This window comes from Wyeomyia smithii, chromosome 3 (genome assembly GCF_029784165.1).
Source record: "Wyeomyia smithii strain HCP4-BCI-WySm-NY-G18 chromosome 3, ASM2978416v1, whole genome shotgun sequence".
In the NCBI taxonomy this organism is placed as follows: Eukaryota; Metazoa; Arthropoda; class Insecta; order Diptera; family Culicidae; genus Wyeomyia; species Wyeomyia smithii.
In genome coordinates, this window is record NC_073696.1 from 6,953,135 (window position 1) to 6,980,824 (window position 27,690).

The 27,690-nt window shown below is 39.9% G+C and overlaps 2 protein-coding genes across 3 annotated transcripts in view; both read right to left on the reverse strand.

Moving 5' to 3' along the window:
• Positions 1-1,891: 1,891 nt before the first annotated feature.
• LOC129729406 (lachesin) overlaps positions 1,892-27,690 on the reverse strand; it is a 533,943-nt gene continuing 508,144 nt past the window's right edge. For both annotated transcript variants that reach the window (XM_055687960.1, XM_055687961.1), the window contains one exon: positions 1,892-2,547. In XM_055687960.1, coding sequence (XP_055543935.1) covers positions 2,420-2,547 — 128 coding nt within the window. In that variant the 3' untranslated portion in view covers positions 1,892-2,419. The remainder of the gene's footprint in view (positions 2,548-27,690) is intronic.
• LOC129729423 (serine protease snake-like) lies at positions 22,959-24,421 on the reverse strand. The gene is made up of 4 exons (XM_055687983.1): positions 24,231-24,421; positions 24,141-24,176; positions 23,972-24,067; positions 22,959-23,416 (listed from the first exon to the last, which is right to left on the reverse strand). The coding sequence occupies exons 1-4, from the start codon at positions 24,319-24,321 to the stop codon at positions 23,088-23,090; spliced, it is 552 nt and encodes a 183-aa protein (XP_055543958.1). The 5' UTR covers positions 24,322-24,421; the 3' UTR covers positions 22,959-23,087.

Sequence of the window (27,690 nt, forward strand, 5' to 3'; positions counted from 1 at the left end):
TCCGTCTCTCACAGTCCCAGAGAGTTAATTTAAAAAAAAATATTTTTCAGATGACAGTTTTCAGTAGAAAATATACGCTGAAAAAAAACAGAGTGTAAAGTTCAAAAATAAACAATGCATTTTATCTGTACAAATTTATATACCCTGCTATCTGCCTCTACCGACACACACAGAATTTTGTTGTCCCCAGCGGCGCAGCGTATTTTGCAGCACCCGAATAATCATATTGTATTCTGATATTTGCTACAATACAAAACAAAAAGAAGACAATTTAAAAGGTAATTCGACTGTGTTCCAGGTCGCGTTAACTCAACCCACCGCACTGTGTGTCGACAGCGGCAATGTAGTTTTCATTTGGCTTGACTACACACAAATGAATATCGAGTTCTTCTGCACTGATAGACGACCAGCGCTTTATTCATACATTGCTCGGTGCAGTACTGTTGCCTGTGCCAGCATGTTTTCCTTCAAGACATCAGTTTTAATAACATTCTAACAGGAGAACGTAAACTGTCTGATAGTCGAGGTGATTACGAACTTTCCGAAAAAGCTTCACCTTCAAGACTTCAAAATAGTCTAGGTTCATTAAAGCAAACATTAGTTGACCTATTGGGACGGGGAGATTCTGTCAATTTTTTTTGCCTTTGCTATACAGTATATCACAGCAGGCAGTTGGTGTCTACTCTTGAAGACTGTGCCAGGCGTGCTTGCTTGTGATTGGTACATTGTTCGTGAAAATTCGACCTTGAAGCTTTTATGAAAATTTCACTGTTTAACAATGAAGTGATAACGAGAACTGAAGAATCACAAAATTATCCATCATTTTATCAATCCAACGATATATTGATTATTGTAATCCATCATGTGGTTACATCAGTATTAACGTTTGAAATCTTTCATTCCAACGTTACACCTTGATTTTAGTTTCCACAGAATGTATCTCGATATAGTGCGGTTAGACGTAGTCCTACGTCAAAACAGTAGCTGTGAGTATAGAGATGTTTGTGATAAACGATGCCTGTTTTGGAATTGGTTAAGAGTTATTTCATTAAAACATATTCAACAAGAGTTGTATCGCTGTCGCACACAAAAATAAAGGACAAAAATGACTTCCAAGTCTCTACTGACAATAAACACCTTTAATTCCCAACTAAGTATTGACTATTCCATCAGTATTCCAACATCTAGAATACGTAAAGCCCTGTAATTTCCGATCCCCTTCAGGGACGCGGTGTTGAAATTCCATTGTTCATCATAGTTTACCTCATCAGCATATTTGCTGCTAATTGATAACCGCACATGTCCGTAACCAGCGAGTAATCAATTTGCAGGCACAAGCAGCTGCAATCTGAATCCACGCTCCAGGGGACCACAAACAGGACCTAAGAACGAAGATGAGCCGCCATCACAAAAACAGCCCCACATCAACAACAACAACGAGAGTTCAAACAGCAATCACGCAGTTCCGATGCTCAGTTGCTTGACCAGCCAGCGGCACCGGCGTCGCTGATCGTCTTACTTACTCCGTGTATCAATGGTTGGTTTTGTCGTGGACCGTCCCCGGTCACAGGTCATCATTTCGCACTGTAATTAGAAGCTAGCAAGTATAGACGTTTTCATTAACTCACCTTCTCCTGGTTGTCACCATCGGACAATAGTTAGTGCTGTGGACTCAAATTACACGCCGCTGCTGTCACGCTCGCTACGCGGACCTATTTATGCACGGCCCATCTTATTTGCATGACACGCATATCTGGCTATCGCAGAATTTGAATTGCATATTCGCGCGCATAAAACCGACAGCAAATTGAAATTTCATTACCAAGGGAATTCCCCGCATTGGTGTGAGTCGTCGTTTTCTAATATTTTCCATGGGGAAAAAAGTGACACATTCAGTAACACTAGTTTACCTGGTATATTTACAAAACAGCTTACAGTATTACCCTAGCAGTTTTCTTACAGCTCTACAAACAATCTCTAATTTGATTTACGCTAGCATCTGACTAGAGTTAGTAATACATTATATCTCATATATTCTTTTTACGTCGCTCTACTGATTTCCGTTGTATAGAAATTCTCCTAAACTCTTCCCTTGTTTTCACATATTTCTTGTATACAAACAATAATGGGTCATCTTTCAACTTACCTACATAAATAAGCTATGTGTGTATGTGTGTGTGTGTGTGTATATGTGTGTGTCTTCTCGTTTATGCCTCGTTTGCCGTTTTATGATATCTATAGCCTTGCGTTTTGCGTTGTGACGATGGAAGATAGCCTTTCGAATTCTAACATTTCTAGCTTGTGTTTTTTGTTTGTTTGTTTGTTTGCGAACGCTAACGTGTGTGTGTTTGTTTGTTTGTTTGCATATGGATTAGTGTGCTGGTGAAGGATTTATGGAAAGTCGGCAATTGTCTCAGTTTCATCTGTTGATGCGGCCGAGTAGCGCCACTAACGCAACCAGATTTCCGAGAAGCAGGCTGTACGGACTTCGGCCCGCAGCACCACTGCCGTTGTGGAATGCCCCCGGCGAATGTCGTATCGAGGCACCTGCAACAGGAAAGGAAGGGGAAAATTTTGCGAAATTAGTGTTTATTTTTAATTGACATAACTGAGTCGAGGTGAGAAGAGAGACATTAGGGTTCAAAATTTTGCTGAAATAACCAAATAGTAAAAGAAAATGACAGAACTACACACTTATTTTCGTCTTAGTTGCTCGGTAATTTTAATTACGGTCACGTTCAGTAAATTTGATATTTCATTGGTCATTATGTATTTTCCTGAAAAGTTGCTGTGGTTGGTTCAATTTTAAGCCAAAATACTATTAAATAAAACTCATTTGACAAGCTCAGCAAGAAATATTACTGACCTTTTCAGTGAACTAACAACTATTTTATGCACTTTTTTATAGTTGGGTAAATATCTAACGATTTATAAGCTCCTATCTAGATGTATGTAGGTGAACAATAATTAATTCTTTAAATGTTTTTTTTTTGCTTTGCTATGCAATTCATTGCAATAAAAGTATTAGAAAAGAGTGTAGTTTTCTCAACCAGTTTTTGTCTCTTTCCCATAGACGAAGAAAACCAAATTTGGTTTTTGTTTTTAAATTAAATGTTGAGGAGGATATAATTTGGTTGGAAAACAGTAAATTCCAATACGCAAGTTTTATAATTTCAATGCTCGATTTAACTTTTCGTAACTTTTCTTACATTAATAAATTAATTACATTAGTAGAATATAAAGAAAAAAAGAAAAACTGCGACCATTTATCAAAGAAGGATGTTATTTGAAACATAGCAACTGCCTAAGTCTGCCGAGAACAGACAAAATACCTCATTTGAATAATTTACGCGGTCACGCATGAAAGCCTTTGAATTGAAAAAAAAAATCCAGTGTTGTATAATGACCATAATTAGATAGTGATGCTGCCCAATGGCAATGGCCCAATTGGTTACAATTTTGGGATAAAATTTGCTGATTTTCTCATAAGACGTCTAAAATATCGCAAAAAGTGTCGCAAAAAAATCACAGGAGGGTTGTGTGCAAAGCCACGACCGCAAGGATGAAGTAGAATACTATTACAATGAAACCCGGCTGCTTGCGTGTCAGTCATTTTTTAATTTGTTGTTCAATTCAATATCGGATAAGATACCGATCACATCTTGGCGTTATTACTGACAGTGCGAATAAAGTATTCCTTGTGATAAAATAAACAGTGAAAAGCTGATTTAACACTCAAAACTAGACGGCTCATGTGTTGTCAAAATGAGTCAACTTTTCATTGAATGCATTTTTTAGTGCCCGCTATCGCACAGAGACTGCATTTCACTAAAGTGCCTCACTGCATCAGCTACTATCGATGCTAAACCCGCTGCAACTGCTACACTATCCGTAGCCATGCTAATGATTTGGCCGCTATACGCTGCTATTGGTATCCGCTGTCCCTGCATCAGCTGGCCCCGCTGCTATCGATGCTGAGATCCGCTGCAACTAGTACACTATCCATTGCCATGCCACAGCTGTGGCCGCTATCCGCCTGGTATCCACTGCACTGCTACTGCTGCTGCTAAGGGAAGACTGCTGTTGTCGCTGTCTAGAACTATTATGAGCGGCTTCGACTGAAACAGGCTCTTATATTGGGATGAAAAACCTATCGATAGCAGTAGGAAATCATCGATAACTATCGATAGCCATTTCAGTTGAAATTTCCCATCCTTACTCTTATACAGACAAATAGCAAATTTAAAATGACAAGGTCTATGATTCTGTCGACCGTGCTTGGGAAGCAATCATATTAACGACTAATCAGATCAGTCGAATTTTTCGCTTCAACAAGGATTGACAATTCAGTACGTTCTGAGACACGGAGATGAAACCAAATATATATATCTGTTCCGAATTCCTTGAAAGTGTAAATTGATTCAAGAGAAAATATTAACCCTTCAATTAGGTTTTTATTTCATCCTGAAAAGAACAATTTGTTGCTTAATTCAATGTCTGATAAGATGCCGATCACATCTTTGCGTTATCACTGGCAGTGCAAATAAAATATTCCTTGGGGGAAAATAAACACCGAAAAACTTCCCAGAACGTTCTTTTTATTGGATGCATTTGCTAGTGTGCCTGCTATCGCTCTGAGACAGCATTTCACTAAAATGCCACACTGCATCAGCTGGCCCTGCTTATATTGATGCTGAGACCAACGTCAACCGCTGCGCTATCACCGTTGCCACAGTAGTGGACGCTTCCGTTGCCATTGGTATCCGCTGCCCTGCACCACCTGGTCCTGCTATCGATGCTGAGACGCGCTCCGCTATCCGTTGCCATACCACAGCTGTGGCCGTTGTCCGCTGCACTGCTACTGCTGCTGTATCCACTGTTGCTGCTAAGGGAGGACTGCTGTTGTTGCAGTCTAGAATTATAATGAGCAGCTTCGGGTGAAACAGGCTCTTATATAGGCCAAATAGCACATTTCAAATGGCAAGGTCTACGATTCTGTCGACCGTGCTTGGGAAGCAATCTTATAACAACCAATCAGAGGCCAAAGTTTTTGTTTTGACAAGGCTTGACTATTTTCAATAGTACAATAGTTTGAAAAATAAAATTACAATAATCTGCATTTAGGAAGAATCTTAGAAGATTTTCCTATCTTTTGCTGCAAGAACGAAGGAAATCCTTAGAAAACTAAACGATTTATTAGCATTTGAAATTGGACATATTTTTCACTTTTTCGGTTTTAGATTTTCATTTCACATCCCTATGTAGCCGAACTTCCTGAGAGAAGTATTCTACTTCAAAATTGAAACACCGTGTATTAGGGATTAGGCTTGCCGAGAGTACAGCCTATTTTACTGCTTTTTTCAGAATACTTTTTCTGTTGCTGTATGTTCGCGATAACTATCCGCGCGTAGACGGCTAATCGCATTGAAAACGTATTGGCAACAAATGTACTTCGGTTGTCGATTAAACATTATATGGAGGATGTCTTCGGAATAGCGAATCTGTTTTTTATACAGACCTTCGTGTCAGCACTACACAAACAGTGCGTTTCGATGACAGTTCAAATCCACCGGAGACATTTTTCTCCCTCTTTTTCATTCGCCTAAGACGAATGTCGTGTGACGGCTACTATAAAGACTGTAGGAAAAACAACTGTAAGGAATAAAATATAAAGGCACCTTACTGACAGCTTTCGTATAACGAAAAGCAAACTCGACAATAGAGCGGCCGGGTATCGAAGGATGTGTGTTTCATCACAAAACATTTTTTCTGATGGCTTTCTTTATTTTGCCAATATCATTCGCTTGGTACATTTTTCCTTGATTGCGAGCTTCAGATTCATAAATTTTAAAATAAAAAAAAAATTTGCCCAGTTATTTGAAATTTATAAGAAATAGGATAAAATCATAATAGTTTTATCATCTATTTTGGACAATTTGATCAGATTTGAGGTTTTTTATTAGCTCTAATCGTGTTTATCGAATACACTAGAGTTCCTTTTTACGCGGGGATTCATGAAACGGGCAAAAATGCGTAGAATGAAATATCCGAGTATATTTTAAAATTTGAAATTATTATATTTTATTTTTGTTTGTGTAACAACAGGGTTTTCATGAAAAAAATTGAAGTCCAGAGTAAGTTTTACCTGCAGATCAAGATAAAAAAACCAAGAAAAAATGTATTTTCGGAAATTTGTTAACCACCAATATGTCGATTTATGATCTTGACCCGTCAAAAGATTGGAAAATTTGTCTATTATCAGTATATGGGGCTGAAAGAGCCACTGGTCCCCATATGGTTCCCGTAAATCCGGATCTTCGGGACCATGTCCAAGGTGGGGATTCTGCTCCGAAATGGCCATTTCGGACAACTCATCAAATGGACTCAAAATGAATTAAAATCAACTCCTGGTGTGGTTTCATGAATTTTGATACCAATGTTGGTCGGTTTTATCGACAGTTGTACTAATTTGTCTTACTGGAACATGCTCCCAAAGATCCAGATTTACAGGAACCATATGTAACTGGTTCATGTCGAGGGGCCATCCACATACCACGTGGACAAATTTTTATCGATTTTGACCCCCCCCCCTTCCTCTCCGTGGACAACTGTCCATATAAATTCTAAAAAATATGTATGGACCGTGGACATTAGTCAACCCCCCCCCCCAGCTGTCCACATGGTATGTGGATGGCCTCCAATCTCGGATTCTAAAAGTAGACAGATTTTCCAATCTTTTGACAGGCCAAGATCGAAAATCGGTCAAGAAATGAAAAAGCAAGAAACATTTCATTTTGTGTGTACCCGGGTACCCTTCGAGTACTTATGGGTAAAAAAAAATCAAAACCTTCCTCTTCGAACCCCCTGCTGCTATAAACAGTCTGATGATGAGAAATTGTTTATTTCCACCAGTTAGGAGCATTCCATAAGTTTCAGCTCGCTGAGTTGAGGTTATCCTTGTTTTTTGACGTAGAATTACGTCTTACGGCAACATATACAGGGGACCAATTTCATTACAGGGATCCAATTTCAAAAACCAAAAACATCGAGAGCGTCACAAAAATTGTCAATTTTCAACCGTTTTAAGCTCAGTCAGTTTCCAACCGATTTTCGTCATTTTTGCAGCATTCGATTGGAAAATCAACCAAGCACCCGTCCAAATGCAGAAAGTTGTAATCTGATTGTTCGAACGATTGTACTATTGAAAATTGTCAAGCCTTGTCGAAACGCAAATGTCGACCTCTGATTGGTCGTACAATGCTTCTTTCCCTAACAAGGTCGACAGAATACACCTAGTTGACTAAAAATGCGCGTTTTGTGTTTTATGTATAATTCATTCCATGATTGTGCCGATACCACACAGACGTTGGTTGCTGATCGTGAAGAAGAAGGAAAAGCCGGGTTTCAATTTCTGGCTGATCGTTCTGGGCGCGTTAAAACTTAAGCACCTGTCTATCTGGCGGCTGTTATAGAGTTTTCGGTAGCTGCAGAATTTTTGGAAATGGCAGGCAATTCTACTAGAGAAAACGGGAGATCTAGAATCATCGGCGAATGGTTATCCGGAATGATGATAATTGAACAAACTTGCCAGTGTTGTTACTGTTGTGAAATATAATAGCACCTTTTGATGCTCTTCAACTATGTGATTGAAGTAGTTAAAATTTTACATCGTGTGTAACAGACGGAAAACCGTGAATTTCAGCATTTACAAGCGAGGAAAAATTCAACATTGCCTCAAGAACGTGTTGGTGGCCCTGAGAAGGACCGGTTATAATTTATACTTGTTCTCGTGCTGGATGGCAGCAGATAACAGAAATGCAGCACTTACGCTCTTGCGTCTTAAATTAAAACGGTTATATTTTGATACCTCAGCAGAATTTTGACCTTCATTTTCATGTCTACCATCGGCAATGTCAAACACGCAATAATCTGCAACACGGGGACGGGAACATTTTCTTCAACCAAGCTGCGCGACACGACACAAAACATGTTATTTTGTTGCTTCAATGAGAGTGCTATCGGTCCGGCTCAACAGAATGTACATCCGTGCTACGAAACTGAGGAAAAACTTTAGAAACTGAAAAAAGAGGTGGAGCTTATCAAAAGATCGCTCTGAGCCAGAATGAAGTCACACATATTTTTCAAGTTATATCATTCCACCACGTACGAAAAATAATTCATTCCTATTTTCATCCCTATATAAGAGCCTGTTTTAGTCGAAGCCGCTCATAATAGTTCTGAACAGCGACAACAGCAGTCCTCCCTTAGCAGCAGCGGGAGCAGTGCAGTGGGTATCATCGATAGCGGAGAGCGGCCACAACTGTGGCATGGCTGCGGATAAGCGTAGCAGTTTCAGCGAATCTCAGCATCGATAGCAGCTGGGCCAGCAGATGCAGGTACAGCGGATACCAATGGCAGCGTATAGTGGCCACAACTGTGGCATGGCTACGGATAGCGTTGCAGTTGGGCCAGCGTATAGCGGCCACAACTGTGGCATGGCTATGCATAGCGTAGCTGTTGCAGCGGGAATATCAGCATCGATAGTAGCAGGGTCAGCTGATGCAACGACACCCTTTTTTCGCGTCTATTATAGCAGAGGTCTAATGGGAAAGTTGTATCATTTTGTTCAGAAGTATTTTATTGTCGGTAATATTACAGAGATGCGATTGCGTAAATCCGATTTTGAATTGAACAATTGTTCTTTTGAGAACAAATAACACACTCTTATTTGAAGAGTTAATGGCTTTTGGTACCAATAGCAGTAAAGTGACAGCCTCAGCGGTAGATGCAGCCGGTACTTCCCTGAGGCCGATGTGGAAGTAAATGGAAGCAGCACGGCGAAACAGTTCGGGTTATGCTTAGACGCGCGTCATTTTTCGTTGTTGATATTCCCCACATGAAACGACGCGCTTTCGTATGATAGCGGCGGTATTAGAGGTAGATGCATTTGCCAACACTTTCTCCAGTAAAGCCGTGTCTAGTTTTCAATGTGAAAACACCTTTCTTATTGTGTTGACCGTGCGCCTTAGTCCTCACTGTCAAGGTAACACAGAGATGTAAGATAAACACTACATCCTATGATAAATTGAACAATTGTCCTTATAAGGACAACAAATGAATTAATGAAAATTTAATTTTGAAGTAGAATACTTCTCTCAGGAAGTTCGGTACATAGGGATGTGAAATAAAAATCTAAAACTCAAAAAAGTGAAAAAAATTTGAAATGCTAATAAATCGGTTAGTTTTCGATGGATTTCCTTCGTTTTTGCAGCAATCGATTAGAAAATCTTTAGATTCCTACCAAATGCATGAAATTGCAATTTTATCATTCGAGCTATTGTACTATTGAAAATTCTCAAGCCTTGTCAAAACACAAAATTCGACCTCTGATTGGTCGTTATACCGCGCTTTCCCAAGCACGGTCGGCATAGTTATGGACCTAGCAAATTGGGAATGCATCATTTGGCCTATATAAAAGCTTCATCAGATGATAAACAGACATTTCATCGGATATTAAATTGAACAACTGAAATTTGAAGAACACAAATGAATATTTGAAGAGTTAATATTTTCTCGTTTTGTGCTATAATCCAAAGTTGAAGATAACTAACTTTAACCCTTAATCTACATGCATACCCTGGCTATTATTACGTGTTTGCGTCGCTTAGTGTTTGGCTACGGTCATGCAGAACGCAAATAACGGCGCGATGCAATTCGGCAAGACGAAATGTGTTGAAATGTATAGCTCTACTTCGCCTTAAAAAGAGCTGTACATTTCACCACGGTAAGGCAAATCGCATCGCGCCGGCATTCGCGTTCTGCATAACCGTAGCCTTTGTTCCGTTCCCGTTTAATGATGTCGTAATAAATGTGCATATTACAATTCGGCAGTACTTCAACTTCTCATTTGCACAAAAATTGAAAATATTCAATGAACTTCATTCAAAATATCAAACAAAAAGCAATTACAATACTGCCAATGAACGGTCAACGTTTATTTACTAGAAAAAATGACTGACACCCAAGCAGCCGGGTTATCTTTCTTGTAAAAGTATTCTACTTCAACCTTGCGGTCATGGCTTTGCATACAACCTTCCTGTGATTTTTTTTTCGAACGTTGTAGAATGGTATAACTGGAAATAATTAAGTCACACCTATTGATTCAGTTATCCCATATCATTCCATTAAAGCAAAAATAATATACGAAACATATACGGAAAAATATATCGCTTCACACCATTAAAATGATTAACCCTAATTGAGTGTATTTCCAAAGCTATTGCAAAAAATTATTGACATAAGACAGGCTGTCGTAATTCCATGTTAACCTTGCGGTCGTTTCTTATAAACAACCTCCTCCCCCTTTTTTCAACCTATAAAGTCTGAAAAGGTACCCGGGTACCCTGCCGAGTGCATGACGGTTAAAAAACTTCTGCAGTTCCCCCTGAAGATTTCACTGATCAGTGACGAAACGTCGAAAAAAAAAAACAAAAGTCGTTCTTCTTTTTTAAGACTGCTTATCCGAAAAGCCACCTAACGCTCGAATAACTCCAACAGTCGAACTTCGGTTATTTTATGCGATGTCTTCGGTATTTTTGTTGAACCACACACCGCAAAAAAATGCTGCTAGAAAAAAAAGCTTTATAAATTGAGTCTGAGAAATTGTTCATTGTTGCACGGAATCGCTCTGATGCCATATAGTTCAAAAGATTTACCAACAGACGGATGTCGCGCCAACCAGATGTTGTCTCTCAGAATCCAATGTAACTTTGTCGGTGAGTTGACTTTACTAAACTGAACAACTTTGCATATATGTATCATTTTCCAAAAACTAATCTGGACTACCATTTGAGGGGGGCTGACGAATTTTTTTTAATGAGTCGATATATTTGAGTAATAACAAGAGACAGTGAAAAGTTGTCAATAGATAACTTTAAGGAAATTTCCTGGACATTTTATTAAAATGAACACTCTACATATTGTACAATCGGTTACACCATTCTTCCAAAAGGGGGAGGTGTAGTATACTTATCGAAAAATGTGCCTATTCATATAACGCGAGCATGTCGGCGTTGCTAGAACTGTTAAGCTTGCGCATAGGGTAGTGTAGTGTAACGCTTGTAAGTTACTGCAGGATTTTTCGTTGAATTAAGTGTTGCGTATGACTGTAAGGAAGGAAAATGTAGGTTTTCGACTCTCAAAAACCCAAAACTTTGAGCACTATGAGGCAGCACTATGGAGCTGTTATTTTGCACAGATCATTTTTTGGGCCAACAAACGAAATATACATGTTCGGTGACATGACCTTTCTCGCTGTCACTCTAATGTAGCGTGTTTTTACATGGTTCCGAAATACCTGAGACGCATTTGGTGTTAACCTTCATGGCCTCTACGGAAGCTGTGAGAATTGGACTCATAATAAACACTGTCAAAACGAAGTACATGGTGGCTGGCAGAGAGCGTGGTAGTTCTGCGGGTGTTGGGGCTGCGAAGGAGAAGGATGGAGATACTTTCGAAGTGACCGACGAATTTGTTTATCTTGGTACTCTCGTGGCATGCTGCGAGGTGGAGAGATCGATTGCGGCAGCGAATAGGACTTATTACGGATTGCATAACCAGCTTGAGCCCGGTAGTCTACGGATCTATATGGAATTTGCACCCTACTACAGTACATGAATCGTGGACCTGGCAGGTAGCCGATCGACGAGGCAAACTAGAACACGAGGTGTGGCGTAGGAGCATGAATTACGAGCTGCACGAAGTATACAAACACGCTGATATTGTCAAGCTGATGCAACACGGCCACGTCCCACGGATGGCGGATAAATGGCCGGTAAAGATAATATTCGGCAGAGAACCAGATAAAGGCCGACGACTTCGAGGTAGACCTAGCTCGCGCTGTCGACGAGCAGCGGGTGTAAGGGGAGACTGAAGAGGAGCAGTTCAAGACCGAGTTTTGTGGAGGCGTATTGAATTTGGCTTAGTATCTCAGCGACATGTTACCTTAAAGTAAAGTGGGGCGCATTTGGCCCTCTTAGAATTCGATGAAACTTTAAGGGGGTGTGTAGGTCTTACTATCCTAAGCAACTTCGCAAACTAATCTGGACAAACAGGGTTAAAGGACTAACAAGGGTTGAAGTTTATTTTATAACTCGACATATCTCAATAATGATGAGAGATAGCGAGAGTTGTCCGATGACTGTTAAGAAATTATCGGAACTTTGAAGAAGTTTGAGATCGTATATAAAATAACATTAGGAATCAAAAGTGCCCAAAAATAACGGTCGTCTCAGAATTTTTATTCGAAATAAGTTTTCTGGATAGACAATTAGGTTGAAACTTTCTGAATTAAACAGAGTCGGAGCTCAAAAGAAAAAAAGTTTTTTTTGACAATTACTCTTTCATATAAAATCAACTTCTCAAAATTTGACTGCTGCAAACTGTGTTTTCTCTACTATATTTTGGACAAACCAGCCAATTTTTAAAGAAATGATTATTGCAAGTTAAAACACGGTTTTAAAAGTTCAACTTTAAGTTACTTAAAATGTACCGAAATTATCTAAGTCAAATTTATTGGTTTCGAACGTGAACTAAGCTTTCTGGTTATCAAAAAAAAAAAAAAGATTTACTTTGCAGTTTTAAAAGTCGTCAGTTATTTTGAATTTCATTTTAACTTCGAATCATTTCAACTTGCCTTCGGGGCTATCCACATACCACGTGGACAACTTGTTAGTGTACAGGACATTTACGGGGCTAGCGCTACGATCCTACTGACACCAACACTCTCTCTCGAGCCGGGACGCGAACATACAACGACTGGCTTGTTGAGCCAGCATCGTACTTCGAGACCAGTTAGAAAATGTTATAATCAGTTATGAGCAGTTCCACAAAAAACACACAAGTTTTGAAATATTTTTTTTCAACTTATCATTCAAGATTTGGCTGAAACTTTTTATAGACATCTCTATGGGCAAAAGATGTTATTTCGTGCTATTAGTTCAACATTCTGAGACACAACTTATGTTTAAAGATCTGTCGAAAATGCTATTCTGGAAAGGTATTGATGATTACAAACATTTTTAGAGCCAAAACAAAATGTACTCTGCCTGCATCGTAGCATCGTGGTATGAATGTCACAATGATGCAGGGCCCTAGCTGCATGTAAACAAATACTTCAGGACAAACAGTGGGAGCGAAGGCAGGGTGAGTAGGACTACGTAGTGGGCTCTACAAAATCTCCAGCAAATGCCGCAAGAGCCCGAACTTTGTGGTCAAAGACGAGTTGATGTCGTCGTAAGCATCTAGCGAACCCTGCGCGTCTAATCGCTAGGAGATGCGGCACAAACAACCTCTGACTAACACCTATCGCCTGAATAAGAAACGCTGTTTCTCCTGAAGCTACACCGCGGTTTAGGCCAAGTCCAGCGTTGCAAAGCGAGCGAAAAGCGAAACATTTCTCCTCCTCTTTGCTTGAGAACAAGACATATGCTACGCTTCTCAAGTCTTTTGCACATGCTTTCGAGATACTCTTTCTTATTCATGCATTCCTCTGAGTAGCAGCAAGCACGCACCGATACGAAAAACTCACTGACTCAGCGTACTCAACGACTGTAAAAGAGTACGCGAGTTCCTGATAGCGAGTAGGAGTACTCGACTAAAATGCTGTACTCGAAGACGAAAATTTTTGCTTAATCTACCCGGATTTGCTTCGTGCCCCGCAGCCGAACGTGGAGAAAGAAACTGTAAAGTATCGCATACTGGAACGTGTAGAGTATCAGACTGATTTGGTAAGTTTTTGAAGTAGAATACTTCTCTCAGGAAGCTCGGCTACATAGGGATGTGAAATGAAAATCTATAACCGAAAAAAGTGAAAAATATGTCCAATTTCAAATGCTAATAAATCGGTTAGTATTCGATGGATTTCCTTCGTTCTTGCAGCAATAGATTGGAAAATCTTCTAAGATTCTTCCCAAAATAAGATAATTGTAATTTTATTATTCACACTATTGCACTATTGAAAATAGTCAAGCCTTGTCAAAACGAAAAATTCTACCTCCGATTGGTCGTTATATGCTTGCTTCCCAAGCACGGTCGACAGGATCATATACCTTGCAATTGAAAACATGCTGTTTGGCCTATATAGGAGCCTGTTTCAGCCGGAGCCGGTCATATTAGTTCTAGACAGCGACAGCAGCAGTCGTCCTTCCTTAGCAGCAGCACTAGCCCTGTGGTTGGTCACCACGTCTCAGGAGCAGCGCGGTTTTTCTCAGCGTGTGTCGCCAGACAGCCATTTTTTCCCCCGTGTTGGGGCAGCATGAAGATTGCCATCAGGAAATCCAATTTTGGAAATCAAAATGCCTTTTTGAAGGCAAATAAACAAGTCATTGAAAGTTAATCATTTTTGTCAACGCAAGCAAGCATTCTGTGTTGCATCCTAACAATTCAAATTTGTCGCACCCGTCTAATTTACTGAATGTGAAATAGCTTCCACAGTGCATGTTGTCCGTGTATCTTAATTCCCCCAATGTTAGGGCAGCTCAAAGGTTGTAATTAGCAACCGATTTTGAACCGCAAAATGCTTTTTTTCAAGGCAAATAGAAAAATAATTGAAGGTTAATAATTTTCTGGCATCAACACAAGCAGACATTCTGTGCGGGATGCAATCAAATTCTATTGTAGTTGTCAAATTTTTACTTTATTGAGTTAACCCCTCACTGTTGGGGCAGCGCAAAGGCTGTGATCAGCATAACCGATTTTGAATAACAAACTGCCCTGTTAGAACGCATTCACAAAAACAGTTAGTTCGACTATGCAGAGTTAATATGAAGTCGATTCAATCAATCAGCATGAACAGAATTTCGTCGTCACCCAGCTGCCAAGTTGCAACATGATGCAATACGCAACAGCGAGCAAACGTAATCGCTTGATGTTACAAGCCGCAATACGGTTAGGGATAAATCGTTGCGTGTGTGAGAGCACCATCGGTGTTTAATCGCTGGATACAAAAATCAAATGCGAATTGTGGTATAATTCGCCTGAAGAACATTACAAAATGGTAAAACTGAACAGAAAGGCGTGGCCTATTTCGTAGCACCCTTCGACTATAAAAGAGTGTTTCTGGGAAAACTAGCTACATTCATTAGTCGGAAGGTGAGCTGGATGGACCGTCCACAACGTTGACAGCAGATATCAGCACTCAGCAGTAACAGAGGATAGCAGCGGGTTACGCCTGTGGCTGCCTTCAAATTAAACAAATCACTTGCCCTGTGGTTGGTCACCACGTCTCAGGCCTCTACCAGGCTGACTTTTGCACGATAGCGGCGGTATTAGCGGTTGATGCATTTGCCAACGCTTACTCCAGTAAAGCCGTGTCTAATTTTCAATATGAAAAACACCTTTCTATTGTGTTGGCCGTGCACATAAGGCCTCTGCCAGGCTAAACGCGAAAAGCGGCGCGAACCGATTCGCCCGGGCGCAGGTTAATGTACAGCGTAAGTAGAGCTGTGTAAAAGTATTCTACTACCTTGCGGTCGTGGCTTTGCACACAACCCTCCTGTGATTTTTATAGCAGTCTAATAGAAAACCGAAGCCAACAGCTACCGAAGTAGTCCGTTACCCTATTTGAAATAATTTTTTGTCCCCTCGCAACTATCGTAATGCATCTTGAAACAATTGTACTCGGCTGGTTGTGTTCGCGAGAAGAGGACTACACGCGAGTAAAAGAGTAAGCGCGCGTGTGTGCATATGATCTCAGGAGCAAATGATAGCAAGGAAGACAGGAGAAAAAACGAAAAACTGTTATCATTGAATTCAAAAAACCGAACATGTACATTTTTTTATTGACTTGAAAAATGACCGATACAAAATATAAGCTCAACCGGACGTGGTTCAGGGCTTATGTAGTTGTGTCAAAAACCCCAACTTTCAGGCACCCCTAAACCATGTTCGATTGAGCTGATATTTTGCACGGGTCATTTTTTGGCCAATAAACAAAATGTACAAGGCTGGTTTTTGAAATTTTACGTGACTTTTTTTTTCGCTGTCATCATAGCTTGGTTTTTAAATACCTAGCACGCGTGTGGTAACACCCTGTTACAATTCGAAGATACATTGTAGATGTGTAAGCTTTATTGTCCGAAGCAACTATGCATATTTTTGCCTTTCTCCTAGAAAGGTATAGCAATCACTGAAAAAACTAAAGGTATAAAAGTGCTCCAAAGGGCCGAATGTCGTATACCACTCGACTCAGTTCGACGAGCTGAGCATTTTCTGTATGTGTGTGTGTATGTGTGTGTGTGTGTGTGTGTTTGTGTGTGTATGTGTGTGTGTAACGCTCTCCCAATCTCACTCGATGTTCTCAGAGATTGCTGGACCGATTTCAAAGAAATTAATTGCAAATGAAAAGTCTATTTGCCCCATAAGACCCTATTGAATTTTATTGTAATCTATATTTCTAGTTAAGAGGTTAACTACGCAACCGATTTGAACAAAATTAATTTCAAATGAACGAGCTACCTAAAAACCCTTAACTTTTGAAATTCATTAAGATTGAACATTTGAAATTCATTAAGATTGAACATGTGGTTCAGAAGTTATGAAAAAAAACGTGTTCTCGAGACTATTTAATCTCACTCATGATTCTCAGAGATGGCTGGACCGATTTTCATAAAATTGGTGCCAAATGGAAGGTCTAGTTGCCCCATAAGACCCTATTGATTTGTTTTGCAATCGGACTATTACTTTGCCTGTTATGTTTAAAAATGTGAAATTCAGCTATGAAAAGTAAAATATTTACAAGACTACTTAAGCTCACTCACTTTTCTCATAGATGGCTGAACCGATTTTCACTAAATTAGTGTCAAATGAGAGGTCCAGCTGCCTCATAACACCCTATTAAATTTAACTGTAATACGACTGTACATTCGTCTGTAGTGTATCGAAATGTGAAAATCACGAAACTTCATTATCTCAGAAACTACACAACCGATTTGAACAATATTGATATCAGATGAACGAGCTAGTTGAGGGTTAACTGATGAATTATGATTGAACAAGTGGTTTCATAATTCGGCTGCTCTATACGTTCCCATTTCATTCGATTATAATCGAACTTAAGCAACCGTTATATATTAAATTGTTAAAACAACGAGTCTTTTATCTCAACGATTACACGACTTATTCAACATAACTAGCGTCATACGAATGAGTTATCTCTTAAACTTACAAACAGCTATCTTCATAACAACTTGATATGTGGTTCAAAAGTTGTGGAACGAAAAGAAATTCCAAGATTATTTGAAACTATACCTGCTTTGATCAATATAGGTGGACTCAACATAATTTAAATGCGGTTTCGTACTATTTGAACGTTCCCGGTATCGCTCGTGATGAAATTGTTCGAAATTAAAAGTCATTTCTTTTATTACGCTATTTCTTAAGCACTAACATTACGTCAAATTTCATATTTTATACTTCAATTACAACATCAATATTTTAGAACCCAAAGAGTGAATATACTTTTATTGGATTGAAGCGTCCATGTAAATCTATTTTTACAAATAATAAGTTTGAATGAGAAAGGCTGGGTCTAACCGCTAGGTGGATTAATTTAGGTTTTTTCTTGAAAATTAATTTCTACCAACGTTTGAAAAGAGCTGAAGGCTTTCTATGAATCGATATATCTGAATAATAATGAGAGATAGTCCAAAAACCTAATTAAGAAAAAATGAGCTAGACATCATATTCTGAAGAAAAAAAAATACTTTAGAAACAGAAAGTGATTTTTAAAAATCGGTTACCTAAGACTTTTTTGGAAATAAGTTTTCTGGATAGACAATTAGGTTGCTTAAAACTCTTCTGAGTAAATTAAAGTGGGAAAAATAGTTTTCTTTTACCAATAACTGTTTGAGAGGAACAATCTTCTCAAAATTGAACTACTGCGTTACTGCATTCTGCGTTTTCTTTGGTATGTTTTGGACAAACCAGCCAATTTTACAACAAGCATGCAACATCTCATTATATGAAGACTCCTGGAGTAACTTACTGGCGCTACCCTAACGCCATGCCACGCGTAAGCTCAAAGGTTCTAGCGACAACACTTTATTCGGGTTAAACGCATTGACATGTCATTTGATAAATAGACTACACATCCCCCTTTTGGAAGAATGGTGTAACCATTCTCTTATGTGTTATCCCAACCATCGTTTATAATTTGATGTATATTTAAAAATTTATAAAAATCGGACTATCGTTCGTTTTATGTTTGTTATATTTTGGATTGCACAATTTGTAGTTTCGTTTCCGTTTTGCTAAATTGTCCTCAAAAATATTTTTTCGTTTCAATTGGTTCATTGCAAAAGTTGTAGCCCGAAAATCAATTTCGGGAGGTCCCTGCCCTTTAAAAACCGAAATATCTATTTTACTTATTGCCACAAAAATATCGGCGGGTGTTCGGTTATTTATGACTCTCTGTTACTTTTGAATATGTTTCTAACCTGAATTCAGACCATGATGAATTCTAGATGATAATAATCAAATCCGATGTAAAGATAGTCGATTTGAATCTTCGTTTCAACTGGCCCAGAAGCGAAAAGCCAATGGACAAGCTGAAATGCTGAAAATTCCTGCCGAAACAGAGACTAACTCTGTGTTTTTTAAAACTATTACGCTTAATTAACGCAAAACATTCAATTGACGATCAGTTTTGCGATGAAAAATCAAATAAAAGTGTATTTTACTCAACAAATTCACTCTTGGACAAATGTTTGCACTGAATTGACAAAGAGCACTTCCAATGTCTTGGTTTTGACAGTTGAAAGATGCATTTAGTGATACTCACTATTTTATTCATCTTACCTCGCATTTCAGTTTTCCCCGGTTCTTAAACCGGTACCTTAGACCAATCTACAAATGGCATTAAGTCTAAAAGCGTTCGTAACCTGGGACTAGTACAGCACACAATAAGTGAAGGACGTATTTTTGACTTGGACATATAAGAATATACTACGAGATAACTGAAACTGACGCAGGACTTATTTCGAAAAATTCTTTTAATAAAAATTAATGAAGAGAAAAATTATTTAAACCGACAACGTTATTCGATCAAATTTCTACCTGATTACAAAAGTCTGTGCGAAACCCTTAAATCAATAGTTAACGATGAAGATAACAATAATATCTGACAGTAATAAGGGGAGGAGTTTCTTTCGGCTGACAGCTTCCACCGAGTGTCACACATCGTAACTTGTGCGCAATAGCGTTTGCATGCAAGTTTCTGGTTACGGAAAAAATTGCTTAGTATGATTGCGAGTGCTACGAGTTTCGCTTCGTGAAGGTGTCTAGTTTTAATTATTCATAATTCAAGAAGTTGAAATTGTATTTGATACATGTCTAGCTAATTTAATGGATTTTTGGATGTTCTGTTAGGTCGATAATTATCTGTTTTGACAAATAATGCTCTAGGCGAAGAACCAAAAAAGAGGAAAATGGTCCTTTCGGTAATAATACCTTATGTACATAATTTGTGTAACTGTTCCTTAAAAAAATGTTTAGTCTTATTTCACTTGTAGAGTGTGGATAAAGAATATAGATTATTCGAAAAGTTGGTGTAAGAGAAGTATATCGTTTTCTTTCCACATTTTAAAGACTGCGAAACCGAAAGAAACTCATCTGAGTAACCTAACAGTCGATAAAACTTACAGTAATAAAGGTAGATGAAAAAAGATGATAAACAGTGCACCAGTATAATTTATAGTCTGTAGCAAGTATGTTTTTGTTATAAACAGAAATCGTCCAAAAATATTAATTATCCAACATAAAATGCATCGAAATTTATTCTTGGACGCGAGAATACCAGCTAGAACATAGAATTTTTCTCAAAAAACAGGAATGATAAAGTTCTTTAAGCAGGTTGGTAACGTCTCCGCCAACCACGCTCGACGCCTGGGTTCGAATCCCACCGCCGACATAGGTGTCGATGGTTGTGAGGTGGCGTGATCCACTCACAACCAACCCAACTGGTCTAGACTCAATCCTAGCCGACACCGGGAGATTTTCTGAGGCGAAAAAATCTCTGGGATCACGCCTTCCATCGCATGAGGAAGTAAAGCCGTTGGCGCCGGTCCGTTAATAAACGGGTCGTGAGTTAGAGTCCTGGGTGTGGAGTCGCCTCCCTGGGCGTCGGTGATTGGCCACAACAGTGGCGGAACTAGACCGACGGAAAATAAGCGAGAATGAAAAAAAAAGTATGAGGGTGGTATTCAAGACACGACCACATGACGTTGACTACCGCATTCTTATAAAAAAAAAAATATTCCATCGAAGCAAATAGTAGAGGGAATTGCAACGCTTCATCTACAATACTTCTGTAACAAAATTTCGAGGCACCAAAAGGTACCAGTTGCCGATTATTCTCGTTTACTGGTAGTCCGTCCAGAATTCCAGCCATTTTAGTATTTTGCAGTAGCTATTTATTACTAACAGCCACCAGCATAACAGGTGAAACCGGCACGAGATGACCGGTACTATTTTGTTTTTCCTCCTTTTAGCTGCTAACACCGAGCGTCCGTATGTATCCGGTACGGTTTAATAATGAAACTGATGGGGTGAAATGTTCGAACGATACGTTTTATACCAAGGCTTCGTCAGATAATTAGAAAGAAGGAGGGGCTACATAGATGATGGAATGGTAAAGACAAATGTTTCTTGAAAGCTGCGCCGGCCGCTGTCGTAATATTAACACCAACACAAACATGCATTTTTGCAAGGTTTTTTCCGCTAGCAGCAGTATTTGGTAAAACAGAAAATTCAATTAGCCGCTTCTGTACCAAAATTTCGAGGCACCAAAAGGTGCCAGTTGCCGATTATAGTTTCCTGGTTAGTCCGTCCAGAATTCCAGCCATTTTAGTGTTTTGCAGTAGCCATTTACTACTAATGCCACCAGCATTACGGGTGAAACCGGCACGAGATGAGCGGTACTCTTTTGTATTTCCTCCTTTCAGCTGCTATCACCTAGCGTCCGCATGTCACTGGTGCGGTTTTGGAATCAGAATGATGGGGCGCCGGCCGCTGTCGTAAAACAGTGTGTGCAGCAAGGAAAGCGAAAAATAAGCGAACTGGAAATATGATACAGATTTGGAAAAATATACCGCATCCCGACGGGAATGATAAAATGTAGGTATTTATTTATCTAACTTAAATAAAATAATTGTATACTGAATCTGACTTTTTTTTGTCTCTTCGAGAATTGTAATCTCGTAGTTTAATGCATGAAATGAAAAGAATTTTTTTCATATGAATGCTAAGGTTGAACTTGAACGTATATAATAAAGGGAAAATCAACTGCCATCGTTCGCAGAAGGACGAATATAGCCTAACCAGATCAGACGGACATCAGAAAAAAAAAATTTAAACATGATTGGCATTCCGTGAGCAGGTCAGTTTTGTGGTGTAAAAAAATTCGCGAAAAAAAATTGGACGGATAAATAAAAGCCACGCCGTTCCGCCGGTTGACGATTCAACCAATCACGAAAATTGGAGTTTATTTTCCCGCCCACGATGACCGGTCCCGGTCTATCAGTGGCAGAGTAGGCTTCTGCTCTGGTCGCTTGTGTGATGTGTGTGGTTTCCACTTGAATGATGGTCCGATCTGACGCTTGTGCTGCCAGTGACGAATGCCGTACGGCCAACCGCATGGCAGTGCCCCGGTGCGATGATGGGATGACTGTTTTTACGCTGCATTTTATTGCAGGTCACTTTTTATTTAATTTAAAAATGATTATTTAATGTGAAATTATTGATTAGAGAACTGTTTAAGTAAGTGGTGATGTAACGCCACATCAGCAGGATCCCCAATAGATTAGTATCATCTGAAATCATCGTCCATAAAGCCGTGTAATCCGAGCTTCTCACAGCTTCCGGCTGTGTAATTCACAACGCAGGTGAACGGCAAAGCTCATGAGTAATATTCATCGGTCATTGTTAACGGCCTTGTTAGCCGTTTTGCGGCATCCCCGGAATGCTGATGTGGGATTTGCAGCTCATAAATTACTTAAAATTACTAATTAATTGCTTACGGTCGAAGCAGCGGAACCGAAACCGAAAGCGAGAATGATACACGGTATGGCACCCCGCTTCTGGCACACGCTGTTTTCAGGTACCTTGTATGGTGCGTTGGTTATTGGCTAGGTGTGGAGTGGAAATCGATGCCAACCCGCGCATAGCACCAATTGCCAGTTTCGATGACAACGAGGACGCCCCACCGTGTGGAGAGACCCCGAAGGCGATGCTATTAATTATACCTATTCACCTCAATTAAATTTCCATCCATCAAGAAGGCAACGCGAATAGGCTGCGAGTTGCTTACGATAGGAGATTCGAATGGTTTTACTAATAAACTGGAGATTCGAGTAGTAACGATTGTGGTTAATCGATAACTGAAACTGATCAAAAGGAAATAGAATGTTTTCCAATAAGAACGCAGTCTGTGGAATCAGATTTTATTACAGTATTTGAGTAGAAATCAGGGCGTTTAAAACTGTTATTACAAGTTTCTTAGACTCATGTTTTTCGAACTTCAAACCAAGGAAGGATTTTTTTTTGTATCTCATTAAATGGTTATAAATTGCATTTTATTATTACATTCATACTTAATTCTGATTAAAGAATATCAATCCTTTGGAAAGAAGATTCTACCCTCAATAAACCTCTTGTACTCTTTGGGCCAAACATTCATCTCGATCCAATCGATATAGCTCGCGACTTGGGTATACACGGACTCCGATTTTCCCATGCCGCAAGCGGTGCCGGAGGACGTAACTCCGACGACGTGATAGACACAGGTTTTAACATCCGTCACCGTTTGTAGGGGACCACCGGAATCACCCTGACAGGTATCTTTATTACCTTCGTTACAGCCCACACAAAGCTGTTCGTCTAGAACGCCGTCACTAAATCTTGGGTGATATTCGAACTTCGTCTCGCATGTTGAACTGCTTATTATATCCAACCGTACTTTCATCAGTATTGCAGAGGAGTTACCGTCTACGTTCACAGAGGCAAAAAAAAACAACAAGTGATTAGGTTAGTAGCTAACCGCAACTCAACTTACAATATTCGGTATCACCAAATCCAGTCGCAATGGCCCTAGTTAGGTTCAGCGGTATCGTTGTCCACAAGCAAGCCGGACGAATTACATTGGAAAATTCAATATCTTCAGATAATTTCACTAGCGCAATGTCGTGATACGACTTGCCCAGTCTATGCTTCGGATGTTTGATGAATGTTTCCACATAGAACTCAACTTCATCTCCCGGCTCTAGTGTGTTGTGCTCCCCTAGCATAACCACCTTCGGCTTTCCGCAGTGAGCCGCTGTCAGCACGAACCGTTCGCTAATCAGTGATCTGCCGCAGCGAAAGACTATCTGCTGGGTCACGGCTGCATCTTGGCTTAAGGGCTATTCCCACTGCTTTCGTTCCGGGACCGGGCCGGGCCCGGGCTCGTCCGGGACTTTTCATGCATTCACACTGCGCCGTGCTTGAACCGTGCCTGCGCTGCGCTCTGGCTGAGAAATGTTGATGTGTGTATGTGAAAGAACGTCTTTCTCTTTTTTTCATACCGCAGCTCACTCCGCGCGAAATATGTCACTACAACATACACGCATCCACCCGAGTGCCTTCCGTGCACTCTCCGGCCAACACAAAGTATCGTCGGCAACGATAGTTTTTCTCTCGCACTGCGGCAGCACGACGGCAACTCAACGCTGCCCCGGTCTGGGCACGGCGCGTCGGTGTGAATGTGTTCATAAGAACGCATGCAATCAATCTCAAACGAGCCCGGACGACACGCGGAACAGCCACGGCCCGGTCCCGGAACGGAAGCAGTGGGAATAGCCCTTTAAATAACCTAACCGTGCCTGGTGAGGAAACTCTCCCGGGCGCGCTTTTTCACCATTAACGATTAAATCCACTGAACTAGAACAGTTGGGTGCAGAAATCTCATACACTGTCGGCTTCACCAATGGACCTACGTACGCTTTGTGCGTATTTTTATCGATGAATTCCTGACATTCTGAAGGTAGATTTGAGATTAAAAACATGACCTCGGTCTACACTAGATTATGTCAATTGCTGAAGCTTCTTACTTTGGTTCGCAATGTGTTCCGCTTTCGGAAGGAAGACTGTAAAGAAAGCAATTGGTTTATGAATACATTTGAATTTTTTAACAGGTTTACCTCTTCCTGTGACGGCGGTGATGGGGTTACCCTGCAGTAGACAGAGCGCACTTAGAACCGCGAATGTAAAGCGACAGCGGTAGGCAATCATTGCGGTTTGAGCAATCGAGCGCAACTAAGTTATTGGAGTCACGTTAAACAGGATTAAACACTTTGTTTGACATTGACTCTTGACTGAAAGGCTGGTGAAATTTTTTGTGTCTGTAGTTTTGGGGGCTTCAGCCTGTAGCTCATGTTAAAAATCAATTTACATTTTGATACCAATTCGTGAGTATTTCTTGATTGCTGGTGGTAATTTGACTTATTTGCCGTGGTCTCTTGAACTTTAACAGGAGTGAAAAATGTGTGTCACTATTTGGTACCATTGCATGTGAGGCAGAATTTCCGTGAAACCGCTATATTATGTGTGACTCCAGTGTTTTTTTTATTACTTCATTAGGGTGGCTTTCAGCCAAAGGCTGGTTCGCCACCATTACCCCCTTCCCAAAGTCAAGTAAAAATACAAGGAGTAGTCCTGAGGGGGCAGCTCCAGGTCCTGGACATCCAGGTAGAACTTTTGTTTTGTTAATATAAATGTTGCAGCTTTCCTTAAGACGATATCTAAGTAGGGTCTTCATCATGTTTTAGTAGCATTATTGTTGTTTTAACTTCTTCTCTTAGTCCTATTTTTGCGGTCGTCTTCATTTTGTTTATATGTCCTGATATAGTTCTGTTTCTTTTAGATAGGCGATTAGGGCTGCAATTCGGCAGGGGTCGTCTCCAACTGCTTCTTTAATGTTTGTTGAGATTCCGTATAAATTTCGTGGGCCTTGGTATTGTGGACAGTAGCAAATAAAATGCTCTACAGAGTTATAGGTTTCGCATGCATCGCATTTGGTTCGGAAGTCGCCTTGGCCGGAATAATTGTGCCTTATGCGGGTGTGTCCGCATCGGATTCGGGATATCACCACCTGGGATCGGTGATCAATTGGGTCTTCCCAGCGACGAGTATCATCTATTATTTTTCGGAGGAAGGATTCGTGGGATCCAGTTCTGTCAGTGTCCTGCCAAACCTTTGTCCATGCCTCCCAGATAATGTCAGTCGTCCATCTTTTGAGATCATCCGCAGGAACGCGTCGTGTCCATTTTTTCCTATTGCGTCCCAAGCCTGCGAGGTGGTCTGCTTCTTCGTTACCCGGAACACCACAGTGACCAGGTATCCACGCAAATACAGTATTTTCAGGAACAAATTTCTGTATCCATTGATGTAAGGATGCGTAGATCTTTCATTGCTGAGCGCCGATATGATGCTCGCAGAGTCGGTGAGAATTATCAAAGGTTTTTCTGTTGGGAATGATAATGCAATCATTATGGCTGCCGCTTCTGCTGTGAAGATACTGTCTTGATCTGGAAGTCGGCGACAAAATGCGATGCCAGGTCCGGAGACTCCTACTCCAACTTTGCCCCTAGCCACTGATCCATCTGTATATCGAACAACCCGGTCCATATATTTTGTCCGAAGAAGCTCAGTAACGGATGCACGTACAGCGTGTGGGTTGGATCCAGCTTCGAAATTGTTTTTGCCTTTCTCCTAGAAAAATATAGCAACCACTGGAAAAACCGAAGGTATAAAAGTGGTCCCAATGGCCGAATGTCATATACCACTCGACTTCTTTTGACGAACTGAGCATTTTCCGTATGTATGTATGTATGTGTGTATGTGTGTGTGTGTGTGTGTGTGTGTGTGTGTGTGTGTGTATGTGCAACTTTTTTTTCTCACTCACTTTTCTCAGAGATGGCTGGACCGATTTTCATGAAATTAATTGCAAATGAAAGGTCTAATTGCGCCATAGGTTGCTATTGAATTTCATTGTAATCGGATTTTTAGTTTAGAGGTTATGTATCAAAATGTAAAAATCACGAAACATCAATATCTTAGAAACCACACAACCGATTTCAATAAAACTGGTTCCAAGTGATTGGGCTGTCCCCAGAACCCTTAACTTTAAAATTTCCTAATGATTGAACATATGGTTCAAAAGTTATGTAAAAAAAAGTTATCCTGAGTTTGTTTAAACTCACTCATTTTCCTCAGTGATGGCTGAACCGATTTTCACAAAATTAGTGTCAAATGAAAGGTCTAGTTGCCCCATAGGTTGCTAGTGAATTTCATTGCAATCGGATTGTAACTGTGTTCGTTGTTCATAAAAATGTGAAATCACATAATTAAAGTAAACATATTGACTTTCTCCTAACGATCCCTGGCTAATTAAAAGGTAGAAAAGTGATCCAAATGGCTGAATGTCATATACTACTCGACTCAGTAAGACGAATCGAGCATTTTCTGCATGTATGCATGTATAGGTGTATATGTTTGTGTGTTGGTGTGTACGTGTGTATGTGCACCTTTCTTTCGCACTCACTTTTCTCAGAGATGACCGATTCTTTCTATCTTGGTGTCAAATGAAGGGTCTATTTGCCGCTTAGGTTGCTATTGAATTTCATTGTAATCGAACTTTTAGTTTTTGTGCTGCGTCAGAATGGGAAAAACGCTCTAATATCTCAGAAGCCATGAACATAGTTGAATTCGAATAAATGGGTTTTCAAACCCTTTAACAATAAATTTCATAATGTTTAAACATGTGGTTTGAGAGTGATAGAAAGAAACGAAACCCGCAGACTGTTTAAAACTATAGCTACGATCAAAATATGTGGCCTCAACATCATTTAAATTTGCTATTGTACTATTTTAATGTTTGCGGCCTTGCTCGGGATTGAAGTTGAAATTAAAAGTCATTTCTATCATTTCACTTTTTGCCTTTCTCCTAGAAAGATATAACAATCACTGCAAAAACTAAAGGTATAAAAGTGCTCAAAAGGGCTGATTGTCGTATACCACTCGACTCAGTTCGACGAGCTGAGCATTTACTGCATGTGTGTGTGTGTGTAACGCTCTCCCAATCTCACTCGATTTTTTCAGAGATGGCTGAATTGATTCCAATGAAATCATTTGCAAATGAAAGGTCTAGTTGCCCTATAAGACCCTATTGAATTTTATTGTAATCTGATTCCTAGTTTAAAGGTTATGTATCAAAATGTAAAAATCACGAAACATCAATATCTCAGAAACTACACAACCGATTTGAACAAAATACCTAAAAACCCTCAACTTTTGAAGTTTATGAAGATTGAACATATGGTTCAGAAGTTACAGAAAGAAACGTGTTCTGGAGAATGTTTAATCTCACTCATTTTTCTCAGAGATGGCTGGACCGATTTTCATAAAATCAGTGTCATATGGAAAGTCTTGTTGCCCCATAAGACCCTAATGATTTTTTTTGCGAATGGATTATTACTTTTCCTGTTATGTTTAAAAATGTGAAATCCAGCTATGAAAAAAACATATTCCGAAGACTACTTGGACTCACTCACTTTTCTCAGAGATGGTTGACCCGATTTCCACAGAATTAGTATCAAACGA

Excerpts from the sequence above, each read along its gene's own strand:
- LOC129729423 (XM_055687983.1), bottom strand. The coding sequence starts at position 24,321 with ATGATTGCCTACCGCTGTCGCTTTACATTCGCGGTTCTAAGTGCGCTC. Across the intron at positions 24,177-24,230 it reads CACCGCCGTCACAGGAAGAG|TCTTCCTTCCGAAAGCGGAA; the intron begins GTAAACCTGTTA and ends CTTTCTTTACAG. Across the intron at positions 24,068-24,140 it reads GGAACACATTGCGAACCAAA|AATGTCAGGAATTCATCGAT; the intron begins GTAAGAAGCTTC and ends ATCTACCTTCAG.